At 64.4% G+C, this 27,119-nt stretch overlaps 1 protein-coding gene across 4 annotated transcripts; it reads left to right on the top strand.

The window, feature by feature from the left end:
- Positions 1-1,923: 1,923 nt before the first annotated feature.
- On the top strand, positions 1,924-24,035 carry MTA1 (metastasis associated 1). Of its 4 annotated transcripts, XM_029950528.1 has the most exons (22): positions 1,941-2,275; positions 6,597-6,664; positions 8,839-8,932; positions 12,101-12,151; positions 12,248-12,374; positions 12,442-12,505; positions 13,504-13,621; positions 15,166-15,268; positions 15,918-16,017; positions 16,356-16,544; positions 17,509-17,583; positions 17,709-17,767; positions 18,069-18,184; positions 18,429-18,580; positions 18,673-18,862; positions 18,960-19,049; positions 20,044-20,196; positions 20,323-20,358; positions 21,935-21,946; positions 22,791-22,822; positions 23,128-23,279; positions 23,409-24,035. In XM_029950528.1, exons 1-22 carry the CDS (start codon positions 2,098-2,100, stop codon positions 23,557-23,559), a joined length of 2,310 nt encoding a protein of 769 aa, XP_029806388.1. In that variant the 5' UTR covers positions 1,941-2,097; the 3' UTR covers positions 23,560-24,035. The 4 variants fall into 4 exon arrangements, with proteins under 4 accessions (XP_029806391.1, XP_029806390.1, XP_029806389.1 ...); XM_029950529.1 differs by lacking the exon at positions 21,935-21,946 and having other exon boundaries at positions 1,940-2,275; XM_029950530.1 differs by lacking the exons at positions 20,323-20,358; positions 21,935-21,946 and having other exon boundaries at positions 1,937-2,275.
- The last annotated feature ends 3,084 nt before the right edge of the window (positions 24,036-27,119 follow it).

The following is a 27,119-nucleotide window of genomic DNA, read 5'->3' as shown; positions in this document are numbered from 1 at the left end:
CCCCCCCCCCCCCCCCCCCGGCCAACCCTCGAGAACATTTCCACGGCCCCACAAACCTCCTCCTTGTCCGTTTTTGGAACCCTTGCTCACCCCAGCTCCCAACAGCCGCGGACCTGTGTCGGTTCCCGCCAGTCTCTCCTGTGCAGAATGTCCCGGAAATGGAGTCACACCGTCTGCAGCGCTTTGAGCCTGGCTCTGCTTGCTGACAGTGACGTGTCCCATGTCAGCAGCCGGTGGACACTTGGGCCTGAGTTCGCGCACTCCGCCTGCTGTGACACGGCGGGGCTGGGGAGGAGGGCTTGTAAAGGACAGGTTTCTTTTTCACGGCCCGGAGGCTGGGCGTCCGAGGGCAAGGGTCCAGCAGGTCTGGTGTCTGGTGAGGCTGCTTTCCTGGGTGAGGGGACCCACCGGTGGGGGCTCCACCCTTACGACCTGGGCACCTCCCGAAGGCCCACCTCTCGACCCCACCGCCCAGGGCTGAGGGTTTCAGCATGAGTTTCGGAGGCTTGCGGAGCCTGGGGGGGCCGTCCTCGGTCCTGGGTGGTGGGCGTGAGGCCAGTGTGGCCTCCTGAGCCGAGTTCCGCAGGTGCCCTTACTGGTCGAGATGGAGGCGCCCAGGAATGGGGCCGCTCCGCTGGATGGGGGCGTGGCCTTGGCGGGACGCCCCTCTGCACCCCGGCTCCCCCCGCAGCCCTGCCTGAGCTCCCCGTGGCCGTGCTGTCCCCTGTGCGCGCGGCGCGTGTCCGCATGGCCTTTGCCGTGGTTTAACCCTCAGAGTCCGCGTTCTTACTGCTGAATCGTGGGGGCTCGAGTCACACTCGGTTTCAGGAGCATGCTGTACAGGTTTTCCTCTCTTATAAGTCGAACGTTTTCTGCATCCACAAAATCTGCCTGGCCCAAGCTCACGAATATTTTTGCCCTGTTTTCTCATAGAAGTTTTATAGTTTGGGGTTTTACGTTTGATTTTGTGATCCATTTTAGGTTAATTTTTGTGTGAGGTAGAGGATGAGGCTCACACTTTTTTGTTCTTTGTTTTCTACGGCACATTCATGAGTGTCGGGAGCCTGGGGGCCTCGGTCGGTTGAGCATCCCACTCCGGCTCAGGTCTGATCTCCTGCTTCGTTTCGGGGTCTGTGCTGTGGGAGTTCCTCTCTGCCCCTCCTCCACTCCTTCTCGTTCCCCGGGATGTGCTGGCCCCGTGGGCGCGTCGTTCTCTTGCGGACGCAGATGCGGGGCTTGTCCTCCGCCCCCTGGCTGAGCCTGTCATGGTCCTGGCTCTCCTGTAGGGCGTTTTCTTTCTTTTAAATTTACTTTTATTTTGAGAGACAGAGAAGAGGCCACGAGCAGGAGAGAGAGGCAGAGGGAGACAGAATCTCAAGCAGCCTCCACAGTCAACGAACGCAGAGCCCAACGGGGCTCCGTCCCATGACCTTGGACCATGACCTGAGCCGAACCTGAGAGTCACAGCTTCACCGGCTGAGCCCCCAGGCGCCCCTCCCGTCGAGGCTTTCCCCACAGAAAAGCAGCATCGGGTGTCTGGTGGTCGTGTAGTGTGGTTGGGGGGGTCCACGCCTGCAGCGTCCCACCCACGGCCCCGGGGACTTCTCGGGACACTGCCTGGCCAGGGCACTCTCAAGTAGCCTCCGGCTGCTTTTGAGTCACCCCTACGAGCCAGGTGGCTGGGGCCGAGTCACCTGAGTCACGCTGGAGCGTGTCCTTGCTGCCAAGCACCTCCCCTCTCCCGGAACTGTGGTGCCACCCGGGGAAGGGAGCGTGCGGGGCAGTGTCATTGGGACCCGGGCCCCTCCACCCGCCGGGTCTGCGCACGCCCCCCCCCCCCCCACCTCCGTGAGCCCTTGCTGGGACCCCCATGGCACATGCAACAAGACGAAGCGGAGGCAGCAGAAAGTGGCCATGCCCCTGACCTGCTGTCCTGGTGTCAGCTGCTTGGGGATGAGCGCGAGGCGCTCCTGCCTCATCGGACCCCTGCGTCCGCACAGCCTTCCTCTGACCTCATGGGCTTAGCCCACCATCGCTTCTGTGAATTCTTTTTATTTAAAGACCTTATTTATTTTGAGAGTGTGCACGGGCAGAGAGATGGTCGGAAGCAGACTCCTCGCTGTGAGACCCATACCTGGAGATCGTCAGCTGAGCCGCCGGGTCATCAGCCCCACCCCCGAGCCCCGGGCGCCCGGTTCTGTGAATTCTTATCCGAAGCAGAGGCTGGGTGTCTTCCCTTTCCCTGCCACGCAGCATCTCCATGGCACAGCCGGAGGTACATTTTTTTAAAAATATTTATTCATTTATTTTGAGGCAGAGAAAGAGGAAGACACAGAATCCCAAGCAGGCCTGGTGGTGGCAGCACAGAGCCCGATGCAGGGCTTGAACCCACAAACCGTGAGATCATGACCTGAGCTGAAATTAAGAATCAGATGCTTAACCAACTGAGCTACCCGGGTGCCTCCCGGGTTAGATTTTATTGTGATTCCTTTTTTAAAAAATATTTTAATGTTTATTTTTGAGAGAGACAGCACAAGTAGGGGAGGGACAGAGAGGGAGACACAGAATTGGAAGCAGGCTTCAGGTCCTGAGCTGTCAGCACAGAGCCCGACCTGGAGCTCAAACTCAAGAACCATGAGACCATGACCTGAGCCGAAGTCGGACGCTTGACTGACAGCCATCCAGGCGCCCCTTATTGTGATTCCTTAAATTCAGGGCAGAAGTTGAAGTTTGGGGAGTGAGGAGAACTACTCTGAGCCACTGTTTTCACTGTGTGCCTTTGCAAACTAGTTCTCGCCGCGTACTTGGATATGGTCTTCGGTGAGGTCATCTGAAGATTATGCAAAATTGCACATATGCAAACTTCTGCTGGTGAAGCCATTTCGGTGACCACTCATGTTTGAAGCCCCAGCTTCTCTGGGTAGTTCCCTCTGTGCCCCGGTTACGGCGAGAGGTGGGGCTGCACCCCGACCTGCAGGAGCCTCACCGACGGTTCCAGTCACGCACAGAGGGACTTTCTATGTTTCCAAGTCTGCCTGACTGTCAGCAGCCCCCGCGCCCCCTTCCGCGGAGGGTCCCCTGCTGCACCGTGGGCCCGAGGGCTCCTTGAAGCCTTCGTGCCCCTCCTCATGGTTGGTCACAAAAGAGCACTCACACCGTCGTCGGCAGAAGTAAAGAGCACACCAGTCAGCGCCCAGGCTTCCAGGCAGCTTCTCCCGGGGACCAATGGACAGTGCTCAGTTCTCCGGCCACCACCTGTGACCACGTGCTTGAAGCGTGCTCGCCCAAGGCGGCCCGGCGGTCATGACCGACCTCGTTAGCACGCGCTGTGTGGCCAGCATCCCCGGGCGAGCCGTCGCCCCCCAGGCGAGGGGCTCCGAAGGCTAGGCTTACCCCCCAGGAGCAGGTCTCCTTGGGACATGCAGACATGCAGGGTGTGGGCAGTCTAGGCCTTCCCATCTGCTGAAAGGAGACTGTCAAAGAGACGGTGTGCGCCTTCCAGGCGGTGACCGTGCTCAGGAAAGCGCGTGCTTCCCCTCGGTGCCCGTCAGCGCTGACGGGCGTTGCTGCCAGTCTGAACGGAGCTCAGCAGGGACTCACTGCAGTGAAGCCGGAGGTACTTCTCCAGAACAGCTCTGTTCTTCTCATTAGTAGGGCTTGTGTTGCTCTGACAGAACACTCGAGGAGCACCTGAGGGCTCAGGACCTGAGCGCCCTGCCTCGCTCAGGTCGTGATCTCACATTCGTGGGTTCCAGCCCCGCATCGGGCTCTGTGCTGACAGCTCGGAGCCTGGAGCGGCTTCCGATTCTGTCCCTCTCTCTCTGCCCCTGCCCTGCACTCTTGTGCTCGCTCGTGCTCTCTCAAAAATTAATAAACGTTAAAAAAATTTCTTAAAAAATCATAAAAGATTGTGTCCGTTTTTATTTTATCTTAGTCTTATCGATAGAAGACGTGTGGAAGCGTGGCGTTGGTGCCTACACAATATTCTTGGTGTAGCATCCTGCCCCCCGGGCCTCAGGTCTTTGCTGCCGGGCCCTTTACCGAGCCTGCGTCCTGACCCGCAACCTCTTGCTTAGTTCAGTTTCCTCACCAGTGTGTTGTAGTGTCCAGGTCTTTGCACAGGGCTGTTGATGTTTTAAGATCTGTGGGTCTTTATCAAATGGGTACTTAAGTATTTAACGCTCTCGGGACCCGTCATAAATGGTGCTGTCTACACGCTGTGCTGTGTAGGAGTTCGCTAAACTCACCCGTCCGTAAGGGCTTTGCGCGGCCCCAGGGAGGCGCCGTGTGCCGGGGTGTGTCCTCTGCGTGCGGGAGCCCTTCCCAGTGGCTGTCTTCCTCGTAGGCCTTGTTGGTGAAGCGTGGCCGGGGGGCCGATGTGCTCGCGGCACTCCTGGTTTTAGGGCGAACGAGTCTGCCTTTCCTCGGTGGCTGTGTCATCGGCTCTAGGTTTCCCACGTGTGCCTTTTATCAGGTCGACGATGCTTCCTCTAATTTCCCGTTTCCTGCAAGAGTTTTGCCGGGAGCACGTGTCTGTTCCGTGTCCGCCGAGCCAGCCGCGCCGTCTCCCTCTGTGCCCCGCCGTGTGGGCTTCGGTTGAACCAGCCTTGTATTTTCAGACGGATCCCACTGGCCGCGGTGCTGGCGTCGTGGCCGCGGGGGCCGGTGGGGACCATTCCCTCCGCGTCTGCTCTCTGGATGGGCCGGCGTGGCACTGGCATCCGAACCAGGGTGTGGTGCGTCCCCAGTGACACCACCTGGGCCTGGAGGGCCGTCTGTCTGCGGGTCTGTTTTTACTTGTTGGTTGACTTTGGAAGGATTTTTATCTACGAGTCCGATTTCCTTAATAGGTGTCAGGGTACTGGCTTCCGAGCGGGTCTGTGTCTGTGAAGCCATCGCTCCGTCTCCCCCGGGCTCAGTCCCTGGCGCGAAGCCGTGCCCGGTGCCGCTGTGCCGCCCGCCGCGCCCACTCTCGCCCCCGGCCTCCGCCGCTTGGCTCCGGTCCCTGCGCCAGCCGCCCCGGGGCAGGTCCCTTACGGGGTTCCGTGAGCGGCTTTGTCCCTTCGCCGTCCCTCTTGCTCGGTTCCACTCGTGCTGCGTTTTGCTTGTTGCTCGCGGTCTTGCGTCACTCGGTTTCCCGTCGTCTGCGGTGTCGCTTTCCTGCAGTCACATGCTCCTCACGCGAGCGGTTCCGTGGATTCTGGGGCGCGTGGGGCGCTCGGAGGCTCCTGCCCCCAGGGCTTGGCCGCTGGAGTCACCGGCATTCGGGTTGTCTCCAGTGTGGACGGCACGTGAATGACATTTTTGGCTTAATTTGTTCTTTATCTAGTTTCTTAGAACAAAAGCTTTGATGCTCAGTGTCACACTGTTGTGTAAACAGTGCATTTCGGGGGTGTGAGTTACACAAGGTGGAAGCCCCCCCGTCCTGTGTGCAGCTCCCTGAACCTTCCTCTCTTGCGAGGTGAGCAGCTGTGCACGTTCGGAGCGTTTCCATCTCCCTCGTGCCCGTCTACACCCCCCCCCCACCCTCTCCTGCTAACCTGTGAGCACCCGCCTCTGGGTTGTTGGTGTCTTTGCTTTTTCGGTCCGCAGAGCTCTGGCGAGGGCACGGCCGCTCCGGTGAGCCTGCCAGGGGGTGCCAACAGCGACCCCCTCCATGGGGTCCCAGGCGGCACCGGTGGGACCTCTTGCGGGGATGGAGCCAGGCCAGGTCCTTCAGCAGAATCCGTGCTCAGTGTGGGCGTTTGGCCCTGTCCAGGGCTTGACCAGATTCCAGCCCAGGTGAACTCCCCCAGCCAGCTGTCCCCTGCAGGCCGGCCCTGCGGGCACCAAGGAGCAGAGGGAGGTGTCCCTGGCGCTGAGCCTTCCCCAGCATCAGGGCCTCAGCTAGGTGGCCCCGCTGGCATCTGAGCGGCCTCCTGGCCACCCTGGGCTTTCCATGTGAGCCTCCTAGTGCGGGTTCCCCGGAGACGGAGCTGGAGGGAAGCATTGCTGACCTGGCATTCTGAGGGGCCTGCCGGGTGGTGACGGCTTGTCTGGGTCTCACTCCTCTGGCACCTGACGCCATCCTCACCCCAGGGAGCCCTGGCCTCCACTCACTGCCAGGGTTGCATGGGGGCAAGTGCAGGAGATGCAGGGACCTGGCAGCCCCTGCCCAGCACGCTGCCGTGGTCTCTGGGGCTCATAGTGGCAGTGCTTGGCTGTCCTGCCTGCCCAGCCTGAGTGATTCGGGGCCCACCTTTCAGGCAGCAGCGGCCCATGGGAAACTGTCCCCAGGATGAAGCTACAGTGTGGCACCTCCAGCCTCACTCAGGAGGGACAGAGCTCCCAGGGGGCAGCTGGGTAGGGCCCCGGGGGTGGGGGAAACAGGCTCCTGCCTGGGGTGGCCCCTCCTACTTTGTCTTGGGACTGTGCCCAGCACCCACTGACGTGTCTCTGGTTACTCCCTCTCCCTGCTGGGATGGTGGGAACCCCGTATTCTTTATGTCCTCCTGTTCCCTGACCCCCAGAATTGCAGGCACAAGCATGGGGGCTGGGGTACCCTGCTCCCCAGGGCTTAGTGCTGTGGGGGTGACACTCTCTGTTCCTATTTTCAGACTACGTCTATTTCGAGAACTCTTCTAGCAACCCATACCTGATCCGCAGAATCGAGGAGCTCAACAAGGTAGCGTGTGCGCCCGTGCGGGGGTCCTGCCGGTGCCGGCAGGGTCCCTGTGGCCTGATGACGGGTGTGCCCAGTGGGGCGGGAGCGTCCCGGCGTCTGGGCTGGAGGCCCCGCCGAGGAAGGAAGGAAGCCACCCAGGCAGCCCGGTCTCCTGTGGGCCCTACCATGGGCTCCACTGGCTGCGGTCCCCGCCCACACGTTGCCTTCTGCTCACCTGTACCGTCCTCCCCTCAATCCACGTCTGTGGATCCCAGGCTGGACGGGCGTGGGGCGAGGCCGTGAGTGGAGCCGGTGCTGGGTCCATGCCTCCTGACCCGGAGGCTTTCCAGGCGGTGCTGGGGGCCAGGCGGGCATGCACACAGTGGCACTGACCCGCTCCCTGGCCCTGTAGGTGCCTCCCTCCCCTTGTTCCTGTGGGGCAGGGCCGTGGCGATTGCTTACTGGCCACAGAAGACCCTGCTGTGCTCTTCGAGGCCCGGTCCTCAGGCTCAGGGACCGTGGCTTGGGACGTTTGGGAGGAGGTGGGATGGGGCGGGAAGGTCAGACTTAGTTGCAGCGAGTCCTGACCCGGTGCCCCTGCTTGCTAGAGCCTCCTGCAGCGGCAGCACTGCAGGGAGCTGGGGTGCCTGTGCCCCGAGGCCGGGTGTGCGGGCGTCAGGGCCGGGGAGAGGCCCTGTGCCTGGTGGACGGGCGCCTCCTTGGCAGGAACCTGCTCGCAGCAGCCAGAACAGCAGGGGCTGCAGGAGGAGGGGTGGGTGGCACCCTCCGCCCGCCAGGAGCGGGTGCTCACCCGCCCACACACGTTGGGTCCCAGGGAGGCAGCACAGGGAGAGGTTGCTGCTCCGAGCCTGGTCGGATCTCTGGGTTTGTGAACCTGTGCCCCCCCCCCCCCTTACAGGTCAGGTTGGGGTGAGGCGGCTGAGGGACCCGCCTGGGGTCACACGTAAAAGGACCGGGGACCCCGATGACAGGGCAGTAGGCATTCCAGGGCCCTGGAGGCTGGAGGGCAGGCGGCCAGTGGAGTGTCTGCTCTGCTGCCTCGGCCTTGACGCCCCCACACCACAGCCCAGGCGTGGGCAGGCGCCTCTGCAGCTCCCCATGGGACTTGGGGCTCCGGCCTGGCTGGAGAAGCAGACTCCGGAGCCCCTCGGGGCGGCCAGGCGGGCAGGTCCCAGCAGGGTCTGCAAGGGGGTTAGTTTGTGGTGGGTCCACCCTGGGCACTGGCCCCCAGCGCCCCAGACTCCAGAGCAGTGACCCACACGTGTTCCTGGTGGTTCCCCACCTCGTCCCTTGGGCGTGGGCACAGAGGGGGAACGGCCCAGGGGAGACAGCTGTTCAAGGAAGGCCTCGAATTTTGGTAAAAGTGCCGTCTGCACAGTGGGGGGGGGGGGTAGGGTAGTAACATCCACATCTGGTAACATCTGAGTCTGGTAACGGCTGCACACACACAAAGGGGGCGCTCCAAGTAAAAGGTAAAACCCAGAGCTGTTAGTGGCAATAAAACCAGAGCCCAGAGTTGGTGATGATTTGAGGGTGATGCCAGGCCCTGCCTGAGGGCAGGGTGGCGGGTGGGGGCCCTGGCACAACTGGCCTCTTTGGACAAGAGTGGGCGGATCAGCAGGAGGGCTGTGGGGCAGAGGCAGCGCTCACCCCTCCTCTGTAAACTGAACTCGACTCTGAGACGAATTTTATTTTAAGAAAACTGTCAGGGGCGCCTGGGTGGCTCAGTCAGTTAAGCGTCCGGCTCCAGCTCAGGTCATGATCTCACAGTTTGTGGGTTCAAGCCCCACGTCAGGCTCTGTGCTGACAGCTCAGAGCCTGGAGCCTGCTTCAGACTGTCTCTCTCTCTGCCTCTGCCCCACTCATGCTCTGTCTCTCAAAAATAAACAAACATGTTTTAAAAAATAAATAATAAAAAAAATAAAGCGATCAGAAAAACTGTGACAACTATCATATTGGCTCAGGGGTCAGCTTTTCTGAGGCCTGTTCTCAGGAGTTACGCCTCCTCCTGTGGGGGGAGACAGACCTGGAGTGGGGCACGGGAGGGCTCTGTACAGCCCCTCCTGTGATGGGCCAGTTCCTGGTCACACCCGAGGTCTCATGTGGGAGTCGGCCCTGCTGGAGCCGTCAGTTGGGGGCGGGGGCATTCCTCAGACCAAGCCTTGCTGTTGCAGACGGCCAACGGGAACGTGGAGGCCAAGGTGGTGTGCTTCTACCGCAGGCGGGACATCTCCAGCACCCTCATCGCCCTGGCCGACAAGCACGCCAGTGAGTGCGGGCCTTTCCTGCAGGGGAGCCCCCACCTTCCCGGCCCCTCCCCCAGGGATGGCCCCCACCTGCCTGGCCCCCCACCCCCCAGGGCTGGCCCCTCCTGTCCTGGCCCCTCCCCCAGGGCTGGCCCCCACCTTCCCGGCCCCTCCCCCCAGGGCTGGCCCCCACTTTCCCCGCCCCCTCCCTGGGTGAGCTTTTGAGGTCCTGGGCTGGTAAGGCCACCTGTCCTGCAGCTGCAGCCTGGGCTCTGGGCACATGAGGTCCCTGTGCTTGTCCCTTGGGGTCTCCCCTTCTCTGGAAGGTGAGCCTGCTGTGTGATTTCCTGCTGTGATGGATTCTGGAGAGCACTCCTGGGATGTGGTGGGAGGCCGGGTGGGAGGGGGCTGCGGGGGGCAGTGGCGAGGCCTCTGCTGGTCCCTTCGCACCTCACTCCTTTGCACTTGACGAGGAGGTTTACACTGATGTCTGGAAAGTGCTTTTAGAAACGGAGTTTCTTTATAGTTTAAGCCTGAGTCTTGGAGTCGGTGATGTGGGGGACTCCCAGCAGCCTGGCAGGAGCTCTGGGGTCTCCCTTCCTGTCGACTGCCAGTGCTGCTCCTGATCTGAAACAGGTGTCCGCCGGGGCCTGGCCTGAGTCTGCTCCCACATGTGTGGGGGCACGGCTTCGGAGTCAGGGCTGCCCATGTGTGCCCCCAGCCCGGGTCCCACACAGCCACTCCTGCCAGGCAGTGAGGGGAGGGGTCCAGACCCTCCTTCCTGGGGTGGGTGGGGGGCACCAGCGGTTGTGCAGTGTGACTGATCTTGACCCCTAGGTGCTAGCCTACAGGACCATCCAGCCTGGGGGCAAGTATTGTTCCTAGGAATTCATCGGGTGTTGCCCTGGGTGGAGGAGGGTCCCACCTGTTGTCCCCCCACCCCCACCCAACCCCGCTTCCTCTGGGTGGAGGTCATGAGCTCCTGGTCAGGCTCCAGGTCAGGGCAAGACCCAGACCAGGGGAGCCCCCCTGCCTGTGCCCCCAGCATGGTGCCAGGTCGGCCTCCACGGTGGGTCCTAGCGGGCTGGGCGGGTGCTCCAGGCCCGGGTCTCCCAGGGCCTCCACGGGGAGGAGAGAACAGCAAGGTCTGGTGTGTAGGGCTGCGCCCTCACCAGCATCGGGACAGCCCGCTCCGTGCTGGCCTCGCCTGGCTGCCCAGGAGACATCCGCTGCGGGGACATGCACTCGTGGGGGGGCCGTGGGTCTCAGCCTCAGTGCACAACCTGAGCCAGTGGTCTCGTGACGTAGGTGGCTCTGTGTCTAATTGTGGATGATGAAGTGGTCCCCCCACACCGCCCCGGGGATGTGTGCAAGATGGGATGCAATGGCTACTTGACCTTCAGCCCTAAAGCCTGCGCCCACCACCCCAGCAGTCCTGGCTCTGGGTGTCAGGGCAAAGAGCCGGGGTCTTGGGCCCACAGTTCGGAGGAGGTCTGTTTGGTTGCCGGCCCTACAGGCATCAGCAAGGCTGGCCTCTGTTCATGCCGTGAGGTGAAAGGGACCCTGGGGGTGGACTGGCCAGGCCCGGTCCCTGTGGCCCAGATTGGGAGGGGTCCCTGTTGACATGTGGTGTGGATGCTTGAGGATCTCTTTGCCCGAGTCCACTGCCTGGCCCAGGGAACTGCAGTCCTCACCCCCCTCAGCACATGGTGGTGTGCCGTGGCCTCGGGGCCTGGCTGCTCTGCTGTCCCGCACCCCAGAGGGCAGCGGGTGGCCAAGAGGGCTCCAGGAGGGAGCTGGGGGGTGGTGTTGCCAAGACAACCACGTTGGAGCTGGCGGGATGGGCAGTGGTCCCCGAGGCCCCCAGAGCGCTGTCCCAGGGTGCACGTCATGTGTGATGGGGCCCTGTGAGACCGCTGGTGTGGCCGCCTCAGGGCAGACCCCGCTAGTGCTTTTGGGATGCCCCGTGCTCCGTGCCATGAGGGCGTCTCTGCCGGTGTCTCCATCCGTGTGCTCGCTGTGGCTCGGGTGAGGCTGCTTCACTCTTCTGCCCAGCCCCCAGCCCACCAGCGTCAAGGGGCAGGTGTGGGGACATTCTGGGGGCCTCCTCAGAGGGGGAGGTTCGGGGAGCCCCCTGCTGAGCCAGGGAGGCCTGTGACCCACACGGCCAGGCAGCTGCTAGGGTTTCTTCTGGGTCTGGGGGCCTGAGACAGAAGACCCCGCCCACCACTGCCAGGGCATTCAGCCACCGGCATGGGCTACGTGTCCCTGGCCACGTGGGTGTCCCCGCAGCAGTGAGGCCCTTTCCGAGGTCTCCCAGCCACCCTTTGCTCAGCCCTTGCCCCTGTGGGGGGCCAGAGCAGCCGCCTCAAGCCACAGCGGGCGTGGCCACGCCCCTGCCCTGAGATTTACGCATGCACAGGGCTGTCCTGGGACGGCACCCTGTTGCCCTGGGAGAGCGGCAGGCACAGGTGACCGGGGAAGCTGCAGGGGTGCACAGGATGCGTGCTCCGGCTAGGGGTGCGGTGGGAGTGCAGAGCCTGCCTGTGTCTGGGAGGCCGGGCCCCTGCCGCCGCCTGGGGCCAGGATCCCAGAGCAGGGTTTCTGCACCACAGGCTGCCTCCCCCCACCTTAACCCCTCTGGGTTCCCCAAGACCAAGTGCCCCAGTGCCACCCCTGCCCAGGGGTCCACCAGGTACGAAGGAAGGCTTGGAGCCCAGGGGCTGTAGGAGGCGTGTTCTCTCCCCATCTCTGTTCCTGGGAGGGGGGGTGCCTGGAGACTCCCTGCTGTCACCACCGGGCGGCAGCAGAGGGCCGGGGGTGGGGATGGGGCCCAGGATAGAGAATGGGGCTCCCCAGATGTTGCCCAGGCGCAGAGTCCTGTGGGGTGGCCCACCTCTGTGTGTCCCTCCCTGGCCCCCATGTGCCCCGCACCACCCCTGCACTGCCCCAGCCCTCCACTGTGCCTCCAGTGTCACCTGACCCCCAGTACCCTGTGCTGCCCATGGGCACCACTGTCCCAGCCCTGGAGGGGGGTCAGAGGACCCCTGGGTCCGCACTCTGGGAATGACAAGTGCACTGCCGACCTGACCTGGGGCTGCCCTGGGGCCATGGGTTGCTAGGTAGGTGGGTGGTGCTCCCTTGCTAACCCGCCACCCGGGCATTGTCTGTCTGTCTGTCTGTCACATAGCTCTGTCAGTCTGCTACAAAACCGGACCGGGGGCCGACAACGGTGAGGAAGGTGAGAGCCGCCCGTGTGAGGGTCCTCACGAGCCAGCTGGGCGGGCCCCGGGCAGGGGGCAGGGGGCTCACAGGACCCCCTCACCCTCACCCTCAGGAGAGATAGAGGAGGAGATGGAGAACCCTGAAATGGTGGACCTGCCTGAGAAGCTCAAGCACCAGCTGCGGCACCGCGAGCTGTTCCTCTCCCGGCAGCTGGAGTCGCTGCCCGCCACCCACATCAGGTACCCAGTGGCCCAGCGGGTGCCCAGGGTCCTCCCTGCCCCCCTGACGCGTGCCGTTCTCTTGCAGAGGGAAGTGCAGCGTCACCCTGCTCAACGAGACGGAGTCACTCAAGTCCTACCTGGAGCGGGAGGTGAGGCTGCCCGCCCTGCTCCTCGCCTCCCCTACCAGCCCACAGGCCCCCGCCCCGCTCTGGACTGAGCCAGAGCCGTGGCAGCCGGGCCATGGCAGGTTTCCTGAGTCTAAATCAGCAGTGTTAGTGTCGCCAGGGGTTGGGGCCATGGGACCGCCTCCTGCTCCCACAGACAAGTGTGGGGACCTCATGCACTTGTGGGATGGTCCCCACTGATGCCACCCCCGAGCTGTGCCAGCTGAAAATGTTTCCAGACAGTGGGTTTGTCCCTGGGGTGCCGCATGGCCTGGGCAGAGCCCCTACTGACGTGGAGAAGGGGTCTGGAGGGACTGGGACGCTGAGAGAAGCCGTGGCAGCCGAGCCTCACGGGACAGCCTGCTGTGGGTGTGGACGGTGGGCCCGCGGCCCCATGTGTCCCAGGGGTGGGGGCCTGGCTCTTCGCTGGTGTCCACTCGCCTGCTCAGGGAGCCCATCATCCTTGAAAGCGCGAAGACCGGCTGCTGAGCCGTGTCTGCACCAGCCTCTTGGGCATCGGGGAAGCAGAGCAGGCAGGGTGGCTGCAGGTCACCGAGTTGGGGGCCCAGGGCAGCGGAGGGTCGCAGAAATAGGGCAGGGTGAGCCCCAAGGGTGGGCCAGTCAGGCCTGTGAACTCACTGGAAATGACTAAACGGCTTGATGCTGTTCCTTAGAAACACAGCTGGACGGGGCGGGGCCAGGAAGGCCTGGTGGCACCTGCTGCACTCGCAGCCCTGGACACCGAGTCCAGAACTTTCTGTGGCCCCGTATGCACGTCTGCAGTGACCGCCACCCATGAATGGGGCTGTAGCATTCCTATTGTTTGGACGCTCCCGTCTCTGCCGTGACCAGGGCATTGGCGGCAGCCTGGTGGCCCGCTCGGTGTCGGGGCTCACGTGTGCTGCCTGCTCATGGCCCTGGGGTGGTGGACCCCAGGCGAGGCCACAGGCGCCGGCCGACGCGTCCCCTGTGCTGTCTCTCAGGATTTCTTCTTCTACTCTCTGGTGTACGACCCCCAGCAGAAGACCCTGCTGGCGGACAAGGGCGAGATCCGCGTGGGGAACCGCTACCAGGCGGACATCACTGACCTGCTCAAGGAAGGTGGGGCTCGGCCCGGAGCGGGGTGTCTGCACCCGTGTCCCCGGGGCCGCTCTTTGAGGTTTCTTCCCACAAAACCTGTGTGAATGAATTTGCTCAAGTTGCTGGCTTCTGCTGGTGGGCGGTGCCGTCAGTGAGCCCCGTGCAGCTCCCAGCGACCAGAGCAGCCCTGCATCCTGTCTCGGCAGGAGGTCTGGCTGGTGGCTGGGCCAGAGCAGTGGGCGGCTGGGGTGCTAGAGGCTGGGCTGACGGGCGTCGAACCTACGCAGCCCTGCGTCGTGGGCACGCCTTGAGACTGATGGGCCGCCTGCGTTCACCGTCCTCCAGCACACCACCCTGCCGGCCTCCCGGCCCCGCCCCTCCTCACCGGTGTCCCTACCGGACCCACAGCCAACCCCAGGCCAGTGGGCCGTGATGATCTCCTGGGGGTTTTCCTCACTTGAGCTCCTCCTATGGGGCCAGCCTGGCCTCGGTCCTGTGTCCTCTGTGTCCCTGCTCGACACCCAGCCTCGGGTGTCCTGGCCCTCAGTGGTCTCCTTGGTGCCAGTGTATGCTCGCTGTGCAGTGAGCTGTGTGTCTGGCCAGTGGGTCTGGGGTCCTCGGGACCCTTCCTCTGCTCCTTCCCTATCTGCTGGTCTCTGAGGCCCTCTGTGGACGTGATGGTTCATTTCTCTAAGGCTGATTTAGTTTTTTTAAAAACGCCTGGTCTTGGCTTATGTGTGTTCTTTCCTTTTACACACATACACACACTGCCCCCTACGTACCTGCCCGTGTGGCATACCTCACGTACAGACACGTGTGTGTCCATATGCACTCGAGCACATGCTCACGTACAGACACGTGCACAAATACACGCTCACACTCAATTTTACGCTCGCACTGACAAGTGCACACACCTGTGCGCTCACGCTCACACACATGCACGCACACCGGCTTCCCCTGGTTTGGTGTGGGGTTGGGTGGGGGAGGGATCCTGCTGGTTGGCAGTGAGGAGGCAGGTGTTGGGGACCTGCACCAGGAAGCACACAGGTGCCCTCTGCACTGCACCCTGCTCTCTGGTCCTCGGCCGCTTCTGGGGGCTGCCCTGAGCCACATGCGCCCATCTCTACCCTCCCATGCTGGCCCGCCTCTTGCCAGGTGCTGATGTCCCTGCGGCAGCCCCTGCTCTGCTTGCCTGCCTGGTTGTTGCTGGGTCCTGCCTTCCCGGCCCGGCTGAGGGTAAAGGGTCTGGTGATGACTGGAGAAGGACCCTGAGGGGTTCGAGCATCAGCTGGCCTCAGTTTCCTGGGCAGTGACCGGGGTACTGGGTCTGGGTCGAGCTGCACGGGCCCCCTGCCTTGCCCCTCACCCCCCGGCTCCCGGGTGTCTGCACCCGTCAGCCCGTGCGCACACCTGCTGCGGCTAGCCCTCCTGAGCCCCCCAGCAGACGCAAGAGGGTGTGTGGCCCTCCGGCCGGAAGGCTGACCCCCCAGGAGCCTTGGCTCCAGGAGCCCACAGGCCTCGGGCTCTTCGGGCCCTGCTGGCGGCAGTGTGTGCGTCTCCCACAGGTGAGGAGGATGGCCGGGACCAGTCCCGCCTGGAGACCAAGGTGTGGGAGGCGCACAACCCGCTCATAGACAAGCAGATCGACCAGTTCCTGGTGGTGGCCCGGTGAGTGGCCACTAGGGGCAGCCAGGGGTCTCCCCTGCCCCTGCTGGCTGGGCCCTCGCTCTGTTGAGACACCCCGCACCCCAGTTCCAGGGAGGTCTAGCCCAGCCTTTCCCGTCTCTGATGCACTTGGGGGCTTCCAGGGCTGCTAGGGGGACCCTGAGGGTCCTGGGGCAGCTCTGGCCCCTTGCACCTGCCTGCAGACCTCAGGGGCCATCCACCAGCGGTGGCCTTGCAGGCCAGGCACAGACGAGGCTGGTCCCCAGGACTGAAGGACTGGACAGGGATGCTGGTTCCATGTGTGGGTGGGCTGTGGGCTGTGGGCTGTTGTCCTGGAGACTTGGGGGACAGGTAGCTGAGAAAGGAGGACTTAATACCCGGGTGTTAGGAGGCAGTGCTCCAAAAATCGGCCCCTGGGGGAGCCCTGGGACTGAGCCAGTGGGAGGGGAGGCCCCATGAGGACATAGGTAGCCCCATACCTAGAAGGCTCCCGCACGTTTCCTCTGGACCCTGCGCCTTCACCTTGAGGAGGGCCCTGCAATGAGCTGGGGAGGCAGAGCCTCAGGTGGTGGCTGTCCCTGGGGCCAGGGTGCCCTCTGTAGGTTGGGTTCCAATGGTCAGTGTCTCCCTGCCCCCCCTCCCCGCCCCCCAGCTCCGTGGGCACCTTCGCAAGAGCGCTGGACTGCAGCAGCTCCGTCCGACAGCCCAGCCTACACATGAGTGCTGCGGCTGCCTCCCGAGACATCACCTTGGTGAGCGGCCTGTGTGCTGGGGCGTCTGCATGGGATCCTGTTTGGTGCTGCTGGGGCCAGCTGTGTATGGGCTGCCACGTTCCCACCCTGCCTGGGGCCGCTGTTCCCCCCCCTTGCCCCCGCCATGTCTGCATAGCAGCCCGGTGAGGCAGGGACCGGCCAGCAGGCAGCTCCACTTTCCTGGAGAGCCAGACCCAGTTCCTCCCTGGACCCCCCAGCCACCTCCCAAGACTGTCCTTGGCCCTTCCTGGGTGGGTGGGCCAGCCAGCCCAGCGCAGGGGGTCGGTGGGCCCTTGCAGCAGCTGGGCGTGGCCCGTGACCCACGTGCCCTGCCGCAGTTCCACGCCATGGACACGCTGCACAGGAGCGTGTACGACGTCGCCAAGGCCATCTCGGCGCTGGTGCCACAGGGCGGGCCCGTGCTCTGCAGGGACGAGATGGAGGAGTGGTCGGCCTCCGAGGCCAGCCTCTTCGAGGAGGCCCTGGAGAAGTACGGGAAGGACTTCACCGACATTCAGCAAGACTTCGTGAGTGCCTCGGGGTGGGCTCAGGACCCTGTTCCCCACGGCCACCTGTGTGCCAGCCCTACTATCTGTGTGTGGCTCTTGGGAGGGCCGGGGCTGAGAGCCCACCTGCCAGCCCCAAGGTCAGCATGGGCGTCCCCAGGGTCCCCCGGCCCCGACTCCCTGGGCTCATGCGGCTGTTGGTCCTTTGTTACTGGCCAAGCCTGTCTTTAGGCGTCCTTATAGTGTATCCCTTGAGCATGTCCCCCTTGAGAGTCCGAGCAGGGCCCGTGCCCTCCAGGATCCCTCGCAGCCCTTACGACCTGTGAAACACCCTCATCTAAAAGGAGATCGGCAAATGTGGCGGGTGGCCTAGGGAGGTGGCAGGACCGTCGGCAGCCCAGGCGGGGCCAGGACACGGAGGCAGGCCAGTGTCTGGCTAGGGGCTTCCCTCGTGGGCTCCTGGGAAGCCTCCAGAGGGTAGAAGGGGCCAAGCGGACAGCCACTGTCCTGACTCGCCCAGAGTTCGGCCCAAGAATGACGTGTAGCGCAGACACAGTGAGCAAGGGCTTCCCAGCAAAGAGCAACCGCTCCAAGACGGGGCCACAGATGACGCCGGCCGGGCTCACCCGGCAGCCACGGCGCTGGGGCCCGAAATTCGAGACCATGCTGCCACCTCCGTGACAGGTTGTGTGGCTGCAGTGTAGATGGACGCGGTGAGGCAGGGTTCCTGGTTAAATCCACGCCAGGACGCGCTTCCTCCATGTACAGAGAACCCTGTCCATAGGCGGAGCAGGAAGGGCTGGCCCGACAGGAGCCCCCAGGGCTCAAAGCCGGGTGCCGGAAACAGTGGCGTGAACAGAACTTGGGAAGTCGTGTTGCTGACACTGGAACTTGGAATCCTTGGGAGGGGCACCACGGCGCATGTGCAGGGAGAGGGGCGTGGGGGCGGGGCCTCTGCAGCCTCACGCCCCACCCTCTCGCGCAGCTGCCCTGGAAGTCGCTCACCAGCATCATCGAGTACTACTACATGTGGAAGACCACCGACAGATACGTGCAGCAGGTGGGCGCCTGCAGGGACATCAGGGATGCCGGGGGGGGGGGGGGGGGGGGGGGGGGGGGGGGGGGGGGGGCAGCAGGCAGCCCTTCCCCCACCCACAGCCCCTCACGTGTGGCTCCTGTTTTCAGAAACGCTTGAAAGCAGCGGAGGCGGAGAGCAAGTTAAAGCAAGTGTATATTCCCAACTAGTGAGTGCACCCTCCCCTTGTCCCTGAGTCCTCCCCACCCCTGGGGCTGCGGGCTGGGCAGGCCCCTGTCATCCCTACGGTGGCCGGGGCGGGCGTGGAGCGGCTCTCGGAAAGTAGGGTACCAGGACTCAAGCCCACCTGGCCTGGGGTTCCACTCGGAGCAGAGCACAGCTCTGGTGGTGGAGAGCCCACGCACCCAGGTGTGGACGGGGCTGCAGTGCCCACAGCCTCGCTTTCCTGGGAGCCGCACACGGATGGAGTGGCGCTCCCGTGACGTCCTCCCTCTCTCCCTTGCCCTAAGTAACAAGCCAAATCCGAACCAGATCAGCGTCAATAACGTCAAGGCAGGCGTGGTGAATGGGGCCGGGGCGCCAGGCCAGAGCCCTGGGGCCGGCCGAGCCTGCGAGAGCTGTTACAGTAAGTGCCCACCGCCTGGCATCGGGGCCCACCCCCAGCGCTGGGCGCCCTGCACCGTCCCGGGTCCTGGCGGGGCGGGGGCAGGGGTCACTCCCTGCCTGGGGGAGCCCTCATCGTGGGTTGGCAGGGTGCCTGGGCCCGCGGTGGGGCGGCTCGGAGGGCGGGCGGGCGACGCTGTGTGATGCTCTCTGCCGTCACTGGTTCTGCTTAAGGACCCGTCTATCTCCAACTTTGTTGTCCGTAGCCGCCCAGTCTTACCAGTGGTATTCTTGGGGTCCCCCTAACATGCAGTGTCGCCTCTGCGCATCTTGCTGGACATATTGGAAGAAATATGGTGGCTTGAAAATGCCAACCCGGTTAGATGGAGAGAGGCCAGGACCAAACCGCAGTAACATGGTAAGTGGGCGCCCCTCCCCAGCCCCGTACGTGGCTCTGCACCCGGCCTGCGGTCATGGCGCTGTGTCGGGGCGGCGCGCCCCCTTCCACAGAGCCCCCACGGCGTCCCAGCACGGAGCAGCGGGAGCCCCAAGTTCGCCATGAAGACGAGGCAGGCCTTCTACCTGCATACCACAAAGCTCACGCGCATCGCCCGGCGTTTGTGCCGAGAGATCCTGCGCCCGTGGCACGCGGCCCGGCACCCCTACATGCCCATCAACAGCGCGGCCATCAAGGCTGAGTGTGAGTGGTCCCACTGGAGGGGGATGCCGGTGCGATGGGGGTACCCTGGTGGGAGCTCTGGCCCTGGGCCTGCCTCACGTATGCCGGGCCCCCGCAGGCACGGCCCGGCTGCCCGAGGCCTCCCAGAGCCCACTGGTGCTGAAGCAGGCCGTGCGGAAGCCCCTGGAGGCCGTGCTCCGGTATCTAGGTGAGCTGGCCCCAGCCCTGTGCAGCCCCGCCAGCAGGCGCCTGCGGGGGAGGGTGTATGCCTCCCACAGCCCCTGACCACGGCCCAGGCCTCGGAGCTGCCTGTGTGTTGCTGCAGCCCATGTGGGTCCGGGGGCCCGGGGTTTAGATTGGACACACCCAAGACAGGTCCCCCTGCAGACACCCACAGGGGTTCTTCACCCCCCGCCCCCAGGGGTGGCCCCCTGCAGGGTGAGCTGGGCCAAAGCACCTGGTCAGCAGCCCCCAGGGCGGGCCCTCGTGGCCTGGGGACCCTCAACACCCTGGCCAGCACCCTCTGCCTCCACTTTGCCCACCACTCTGCCAGCCACAGGCAGCTTGTCCTGGGGGCTCAGCCAGGGAGCCTGGGGAGGAGGGAGCATAACCGGCCACTTCTGTGGGCTCGGGGCGGGGTCATGAGTCAGTCCCTCTCAGCACGGAGGTGTCTGACCTTCTGAGAAGGACATTCCAGAACCATGAGCTAAGTGTGTTCTATGCGGACACAAGTGCATTAGGCGTCATTGGATGTCTAGGGTCTGGGTCTTGGGGCTGGACCTCAGCCCATCCTGAGAGCCACAGAGGGCTGGGGGGCCGTGGCAGGTATGAACCTGAGCCTGCCGTGGCCAGTCCTTAGTGGGGTGTGTCCTTGGCTGGGCCAGCCTGGCCGTTAATTCAGTGTCTGGCCAGCAGCCAGCTCTCTGCTGTCAGCTCCGGTGGCCTGGACCTGGACGCCTCTGATGGGCCTGCTTGTTTATGGTCCTGTGTCTGGAGCTGGAGAGCTGCTGGCAGTCACCCAGTGACCTGCGGGGCCCAGCCCTGCTTGGCTCCCTCTGTCGCAGGACGCCCAGGGGTGCGGGGCCAGGGGTGTCTTCTCTGGTGGGCCCTGTGGTCATCCTCTGTTGGGATGGGCCGGAGGTGCTGCCGTGTCCCCCTTCACTGCCTACAGAGCGCACCCCCCTCACTGTTGCTCCCGACAGAGACCCACCCCCGCCCCCCCAAGCCTGACCCCGTGAAGAGCGTGTCCGGCGTGCTCAGCGGCCTGACCCCTGCCAAGTCGGCCCCCGTCATCAACAACGGCTCCCCCACCATCTTGGGCAAGAGGAGCTATGAGCAGCACAATGGGGTGGACGGTGAGTCTCCGGCGGGGTAGCTGACGCGGCCTGTCGGCCATGGGGTGCCCAGCCCCACCCCTGATGCACCCCTGCGTGCTGACCGTGTTCTCTTTCCCTCTCTCTCCCGTCGCCGGGCGCTGGCAGGCAACATGAAGAAGCGCCTCTTGATGCCCAGTAGGGGTAAGGCCTGGGGCGGCCGCCGGCATGGGTGCTGTGCTCTCGCGTGCATGGTGCACGGCGGGCGGCTCAGGGCACGCCCGCGGGGCAGTCCACCTGGGCTGGGCCGCACCCTGCTCCCCATGCTCCCCCCAACTCGCCCAGATGCCGTCTCCCACCCTGGGCTGGCTGGTGGGCTGTCCCCTCCCTCCTGGCCCGGTCAGTGGACTGTCCTCTCGTGTGGCCCTGGCGCCCCCGCCGCCTGCCTGTACTGTCTGCCATCGCGCTGTGACCGCCCGCATGCCGTCAGCCTCTGCTCGCGTGGCTGCCCGTGCTGTGCCTACAACCCTCTGTGCGCCCTGCCCGGTGGGGGTGCTTCGGGGCCCCAGCCTCCCTGGTGGGGGCAGATGGGACCGAGCTGTGGGCTGCACGTGGTCCACATGGCACAGGGAGGCACTCCCAGGGGAAGGGGTCCCAGAGGCAAGGCAGCAGCAACACCCTCTCCCAAGTGGGGTGGGACACCCAGGGAGGGGGGACTGAGGCTGGCAGAGGGGGAGCAGGGCCCGCGGCGGGGGCAGGCACGTTGTGACCCTGCCCCCACTGGCACCCGTGTTGGCAGTGCCTTAATGGTGAGACTCGAGTGTCCAGTCCCATCTGTAGTCCTTCCCCCAGCGTCTCAGGGCCTTGCTTTGCCCCCTTAGCTGGGCAAAGGGGCATCTGTGGTCTCTGTAGCTGCTCCTGAAAAGGTGTTAGGAGAAGGGTGGCCACGGCGGCAGTGAGGGACCGCCGGGCTCTGGAGGGTCTGCCCGTGGCAGGATCCACTTGGGGGGTGCGTTGGGAGGACCGGGGTTTGGTGCAGGCACTCTGCACTGTGGGCCAGCAGGCATGGCCCTGCCCGGAGCCCCTGCACAGGCTCAGGACCAAAGAGCTATTGCTGTCAGGGTGGTGGCCAAGGTGGTGGGCCAGGCACAGGGACCTGCGAGTGACAGCAGGTGGTGGCCATCAGCCTGGCCTTGTCCCTGGGGCTGCCTCTTGGCCGTGTCCTGTGGGGTCATCCGGTGGCTCTGGCACCAGCTTCTGTCATTGCGCTCCCTGGGTCCTCAGGGCCCCTGCCGTCACTCATGGCCCGCCCACCCTTTCCTCAGCGGCCAGCCCCCACCCCGGGCCCCATCTCCGCAGTAGGGGCCAGTGTGCTTGCTCTCTGCTAGACACCCCAGGAACAGTGTCCCACAGAAATCTGCGGGCAGCTTTGAGCTTGGGATTTCCTTTATTAAAAACCGTTAACAAGCAGGGTGGGTCATCCCCATCAGTGTGCTTCTGTGCCTCCTTAGGCCCAGCACATGGTGGTGCCACTGGAGGTGTCCCCACACCCCCAGGAGACGAAAGCTGGCCCAGCCCCAGGGGCACTGCTGGACTGATGGGCAGACATGAGCTGAGCTCTGGGCCGGGGCCTGGACCCTGGTGCCCCCTCAGCTGTAACTCACTAACCCAGCCCACCCAGGCACCCGCGCTCTGCCCCCACCATCCTCAGCCCGGCAGTGCGCACGCCCGCTAACGCTAACCGTGTGTTTTCTTCCCTCTGCACCCGTCGCTCTGATAGGCACTTACCTGGGTAAGTAGCACTGGGCCTTGGGGCTGCAGGCCATGTGCAGCGGCCCCCCCCCACCCTGCCCAGGGCTCCCCCAGCCAGGAAGTGGTTGCAGGGGGGAGGGCTGGGCAGCCACTCAAGAGATGGACCTTGGCCAAGAAGCATATTTGGGAAGAGTTGGTTGTGGGGGCCTCTGGCAGGACTCGCTCACACGTGGGCCCACTCACGTGCATGTGTACGCTCACTGGCCCAGGCAGAGAGGGGAGGCGGCTGCCGGCTCGGGCTTACCTGGCTTCTGTGCCCAGGTCTTCTCCCAGTGTGCACTCGGCGTCGGGGGCCTTGCGTGCCCGTGGCAGGGGTCTGGGGGCTGAGGGGACCGGGACCTGGGATGGCGCTCATGCAGAGGCCACTGGCAGAGGCCTGCAGCCCCAGACCCGCGGCCCACAGGGTCGAAGCGCCGCTCCTGGAAGCTTCCATCCACTCCTCCAGGGCGGGTCGCCCCGGGGCAGTGAGGGATGCTTGGAGGCCCAGGTAGAGGGGGTCCTGGAGAGGGGTTCTGGTGCCACTGTGTTCATTGCTGTGTGAGGCCTCGCCCGGCTGCCATGGCGCCCAGGCCCCACTGTGCAGGCCCCATCCAGGACACGCAGCCCACGGGTCGGGGCCTGTGCTGTCAGAACCGAGCCTTCTGGCCTTCTGCCTAGAGTCCAAGACAGTGCTGCTCTTTCTGGCCGGGCCAGCGGGGCCCCTCAGAGCCCCCAAGAGCTGTCACCTGGGGGCTGCTTGGGCTAGGCCAGACCGTGGGAGGACGTGGCCCCGGGTGTCCTGCCCTTCGGCTGCGGGGACTCACGTTCTGCTCTCCCCCTTTCAGGTCTGGCGAACCACGGGCAGACCAGGCACATGGTAAGAGGAGGAGCTGGCTGTAGGCCAGGTGTGGCGGGACCCCTGCCCCTGCGAGCAAGCACGTGTGTCCACACACGGCTCCACTGGCTGATGGGGAGGCCTGGGCGGCCCTGTTGGGCCCTGTGTCGGAGCATGGGGGCGGGGGGCTCAGTGGGACCAGGTGGGGGTGGGCAGGCTCCAGGGGGCCACTGGCCCTCAGCAGGTCCCCTGCCTCCATGCCTCCTGTGGGGACTGCTGCCTTGGGGGTTTTGGGGTGCAGCACGGAGGCCCCCAGGGCATCCTTCTCAGGCCTTCTCTTGCCGCAGGGACCAAGCCGGAACCTCCTGCTCAACGGGAAGTCCTACCCCACCAAAGTGCGCCTGATCCGTGGGGGCTCCCTGCCCCCCGTCAAGCGGCGGAGGATGAACTGGATCGATGCTCCTGACGATGTGTTCTACATGGCCACCGAGGAGACCAGGTGGGGGGCCTCCCCGAGGCCGGCAGGGGTGAGCCTGGGGGGGCCTCCCCAAGGCCAGCGGGGGTGGGGCTGGGGGACCGCCGGGGACCGCCGCTGCCCGGTCACCCGCTGGTGGTGCTGCGTCCACAGGAAGATCCGAAAGCTGCTCTCGTCCTCGGAGACCAAGCGCGCCGCCCGCAGGCCCTACAAGCCCGTTGCCCTGCGCCAGAGCCAGGCCCTGCCGCTACGGCCGCCCCCGCCTGCCCCGGTCAATGACGAGCCCATCGTCATTGAGGACTAGGCGCCCCGCTGCCCTGCGAGGCCACTCCGACCACAGCCCGCGCCCCCGCCCGCCCCCGCCCGCCCGGTTTTGGTAGTGCTCCCCTCCCGTCCCCCCTGCAGAGAGACTGCTCCTCCGGGCGCCTCGGGGGCAAGTGCGCTTCACTTACTCCCAGAAAGCCCGGGAGTCGTTTTTAGCTTTGTGTTTACTTTTTGGCCAGAGCGGAGCTGAGGGGCCGCCCGGGGCCGCACCGCCTGTGGGCCTCGAGTGCGGCTGCAGGTTCTGTTGTGTTCTGTTGAAGGTGCCATTTTAAATTTTATTTTTATTACTTTTTTTGTAGATGAACTTAAGCTCTGTAAACTTACATCTGCAATGTTAGGATCGGCATGGCCAGCGGCCGGCTGAGCTGCCTGGTGGGGTTGGCCCCTGGTCTTTTCAAGTAATTTTCATATTAAAAAAAAACAAAGAAAAAAAAAGTTATAAAAAGAAAAATCCAACTGGCCCTTCCTGTGTCGTTTGTCTCCTGCTCTTCTCGTTGTCTCGAACCTTGGAGCCGTTCTGTTCCCCCCGCACCCCTGGCAGAGCTCACTTCGCAGGGTGGGGCCAAGGGTGGCCCGGTGGTGTGCCAGGCAGGTGGGCAGCTCCAGGCTGGAGAGTCTGTCCGTGGACAGGAGGACCGTTTGGGGTCAGTGAGCAGCGTGGGGCCCCGACTTTCCTGGCCTCCAGGCTGGGCTGGGGCTTCTGCCCTTCCTCACCTCTGCCCCCACACCTGCCTTCCGCAGGACCTGGCCCAGTGACCCCCTCTCCCCCGTGGAGGAGCAGAGACCCCTGTGTCTGGCTGAGGCAGTGGGTGGCCTGGACCTGGCCTGGGACCCAGACTGGCAGGTGCCTGGCTCCCGTGGCTCCGTGGCCGGGTGGCTCGCCTCCCACCAGGGCAGCCAGCACAGCTGGGTCCGGCCGGCCCGCCGCCCTCCCCTAGCAGAGCCCTGCCCCAGCTGTCCGAGGATTTCTGCCCAGAGCCGCAGGGTCAGCCCCCAGCAGGTGTGGAGTTTCCAGAGCGAGAATTTGCTCAGATTTCAGCAAGCACGTTGTTTTCAGAAATTCTACCTCCCGCCATCCCTCTGCACCCACCCTTGCAGGCCAGCAAGACAGATGCGGGATGTGCAGCCGCTGAGGAGAGGGGTCTGGGGAGGACGTGTCTCTGTGCCACCCTGGCTGGGCCCTCCCGGGGCGGGACTCCCTCCTCCTGCTCCCCCAGCCCTGCTGTGTGTGACGCCTGCACATCTCAGCCAGGAATTAAAATAGAAACTACTTGTGCTCCTCCGCTGGAGACAGATAAGGGAGCGCTGGCTGCCCACCTTGAGCCCGTGATGGGGCCCCATAAAGTGACAGGCTGGGGTGTTGAACAAGTGGCCCTACCCAGCCACTTTAATCTGCAGTCTGGTGCCCCTACCCTGCCTGCCCCAAGACTCAGGTGTGGCGTCTCCAACAGGAGCCAAACTGGCAAAGTCTAGCTTCCTGGGAGCCTTTTCCCAGCCTGGGGGTCTCAGGAAGGGGCAGGGACCTCCTCAGACACAGGGGCATTTCAGGTGGGCAAGAGTCACCCCCACGGGGGGCCCACCTGCAGAAGCCTCACCTCAAAGCCCCTTGCCCTTCCAGGCTTCCTGCCACCCACCACCAGCCCAGCCCTGGGGTCCCCACAGCAGAGCCAAGATGTTCCTGGGTGCTATTTGTCAATGTGGCCAGAATGCCGTGCCACTGTAGCCCTGGGGGAGACACCTACCCTCACACCTGGCTGGCTGGCTGCTTGCAAACCCACGGTCCTCATCCATCCCCCTGCCTGGGAGCCTGCCCTGTCCCTGCCCCCACCTGTAGCCCTCTGTGGTCTCAGGTGGACACTGATGTTCAGTGTCCATTGATCCAGAATAACCCTGTCACATCAAGGAGCCTCCGGTCAGGCCCAGGGACTAGTTGGGGGGGTAACCTGTCCCCTAGTCTGACCCCCACCATGTCCCTGGGGTGTCTGGCCCATGCCATTACCTTTCCTTGGCTCTGCCTCCTCACTTTCCAGGAGGGGCTGTGCCCGGCCCCTCCCACACAGCCTCCTTGTGGAAGATACCTGATGCCCTGCGTCCACATGCACTGGGCTGTGACCTGTAGGGAGCCCCATAGCTGGCCACCCTATCCAGGAAGAGGGCCGCTGAGGCCTCCCCACCCCCATCGCCTGCATTGCCTGGCAAGGGGCCAGAGTCAGTCTGCAGACAGGAGCGGGGCTGGTCAGGCTGGTTGGTCAGGCTTGGGGGGACCACATGTTTCTAGGCTGCTGTCCTCACAGGAATAGCAGAGGCATGCAGGGCAGGGGGCCAGGGAGCTGGCCAAGGCCAGGCTGCCATGAAAGTGTGGCTGCTGGAGGGCCTGTTTCTGAGGGCCATGGGACACTGGCTTGCTCATTCCAGTGTGCAAATATGCCTGGCACCAGGGACCTGGCTGGTACACCCAGTAGGGGGAAGGGGGGCGGACCTGGGTGTCCAACACAGAACCTCCAAGACACCGGCTGGGGGGCCCAGGGTCCTGCCCAGATGGGGTGGGGTCACTGGGCTTGGGGTTCTGTCCATCTGCCAGGCTGGAGGCCCAGGGAAGAGCTTATTGGGAGGTAGAGCCCCAAGGGAGGAGACTAGGAGGTCCTCCGGGACCCCCTACCCCACTGGGTGGGTAGGACCAGGGTTTTCAGGCTCCAGGATGGGGGCAGGGAGTGGGAGAAATCAGGCAGGCCCCTGTTGGGAGGTCTGTGGGGCCCTGGAAGGGGGACCTTGAGGGGGATCCCTAGCACTCCTGCTTTGAGGCCAGGAGGCTGGAGGTCAGAGGCCTTGGGCACGGAGCTAGTAGGTCCAGAGGAGGGATGCAGGAGGCAGCAGTGGTGGGGGAGCAGGCAGATGGCAGTGCCAGCCCACTGGGCACCTGCACAGAGAGCACGCCTAGGGTCTTCCCCCTTCTCTCCAATTTCTACCGCCCCTGGGTGGATAGCCTGGGGAGAGTGCTTTCCCCGTCTTCAGAACGTCCGTCCGGGTCCCCTAGCTGCCCGGCGCCCTCCCCCTCTCCTGCTTCCAGCAGTTTCTCTCCCTCTGTTCTTGGAAGTGTTGGGCGCCCTGCCCTCCACCCACTGAGCCTTCAGCACCGTCGACGGTGTCACGCAGGGGCGGGCGGCGGGGCAGGACCAGGACTGGGCCAGGTGGCCGCGCCGCCTTGGATCCTGCTCCGATCCCGCCGCGCGGCTGTTGCTATAGAAACTAAGCAACAAAGAGACACGGGGCGGGGGGCGAGCGGCAGGGTGGGTGGGGTCCTCCGGGGGCAGGAGGGGGGAGCACCCGGCGCCGCGCGAGGCCCGGCGTCCGTCTGCGTGTCCAGGGGCCGGCCTTCCGGGCCAAGGCCCTTAGCAGCCTGGAATGCCCCGGAGCCGAGGGGGCTACCGACCCCCGCCCGATCCGCCCCCGCCCCGACGTTGCCATGGATACGGGCTAGGCACCGGCTTCGGGGCGCCGGGCGGGTCTAGCCGCCCTCGCGCCCCCGGCAGGTGCGCCCCC

Source organism: Suricata suricatta, chromosome 9 (assembly GCF_006229205.1).
Source record: "Suricata suricatta isolate VVHF042 chromosome 9, meerkat_22Aug2017_6uvM2_HiC, whole genome shotgun sequence".
Lineage (NCBI taxonomy): Eukaryota > Metazoa > Chordata > Mammalia > Carnivora > Herpestidae > Suricata > Suricata suricatta.
This window is presented reverse-complemented; position numbering and strand designations above follow the sequence as displayed.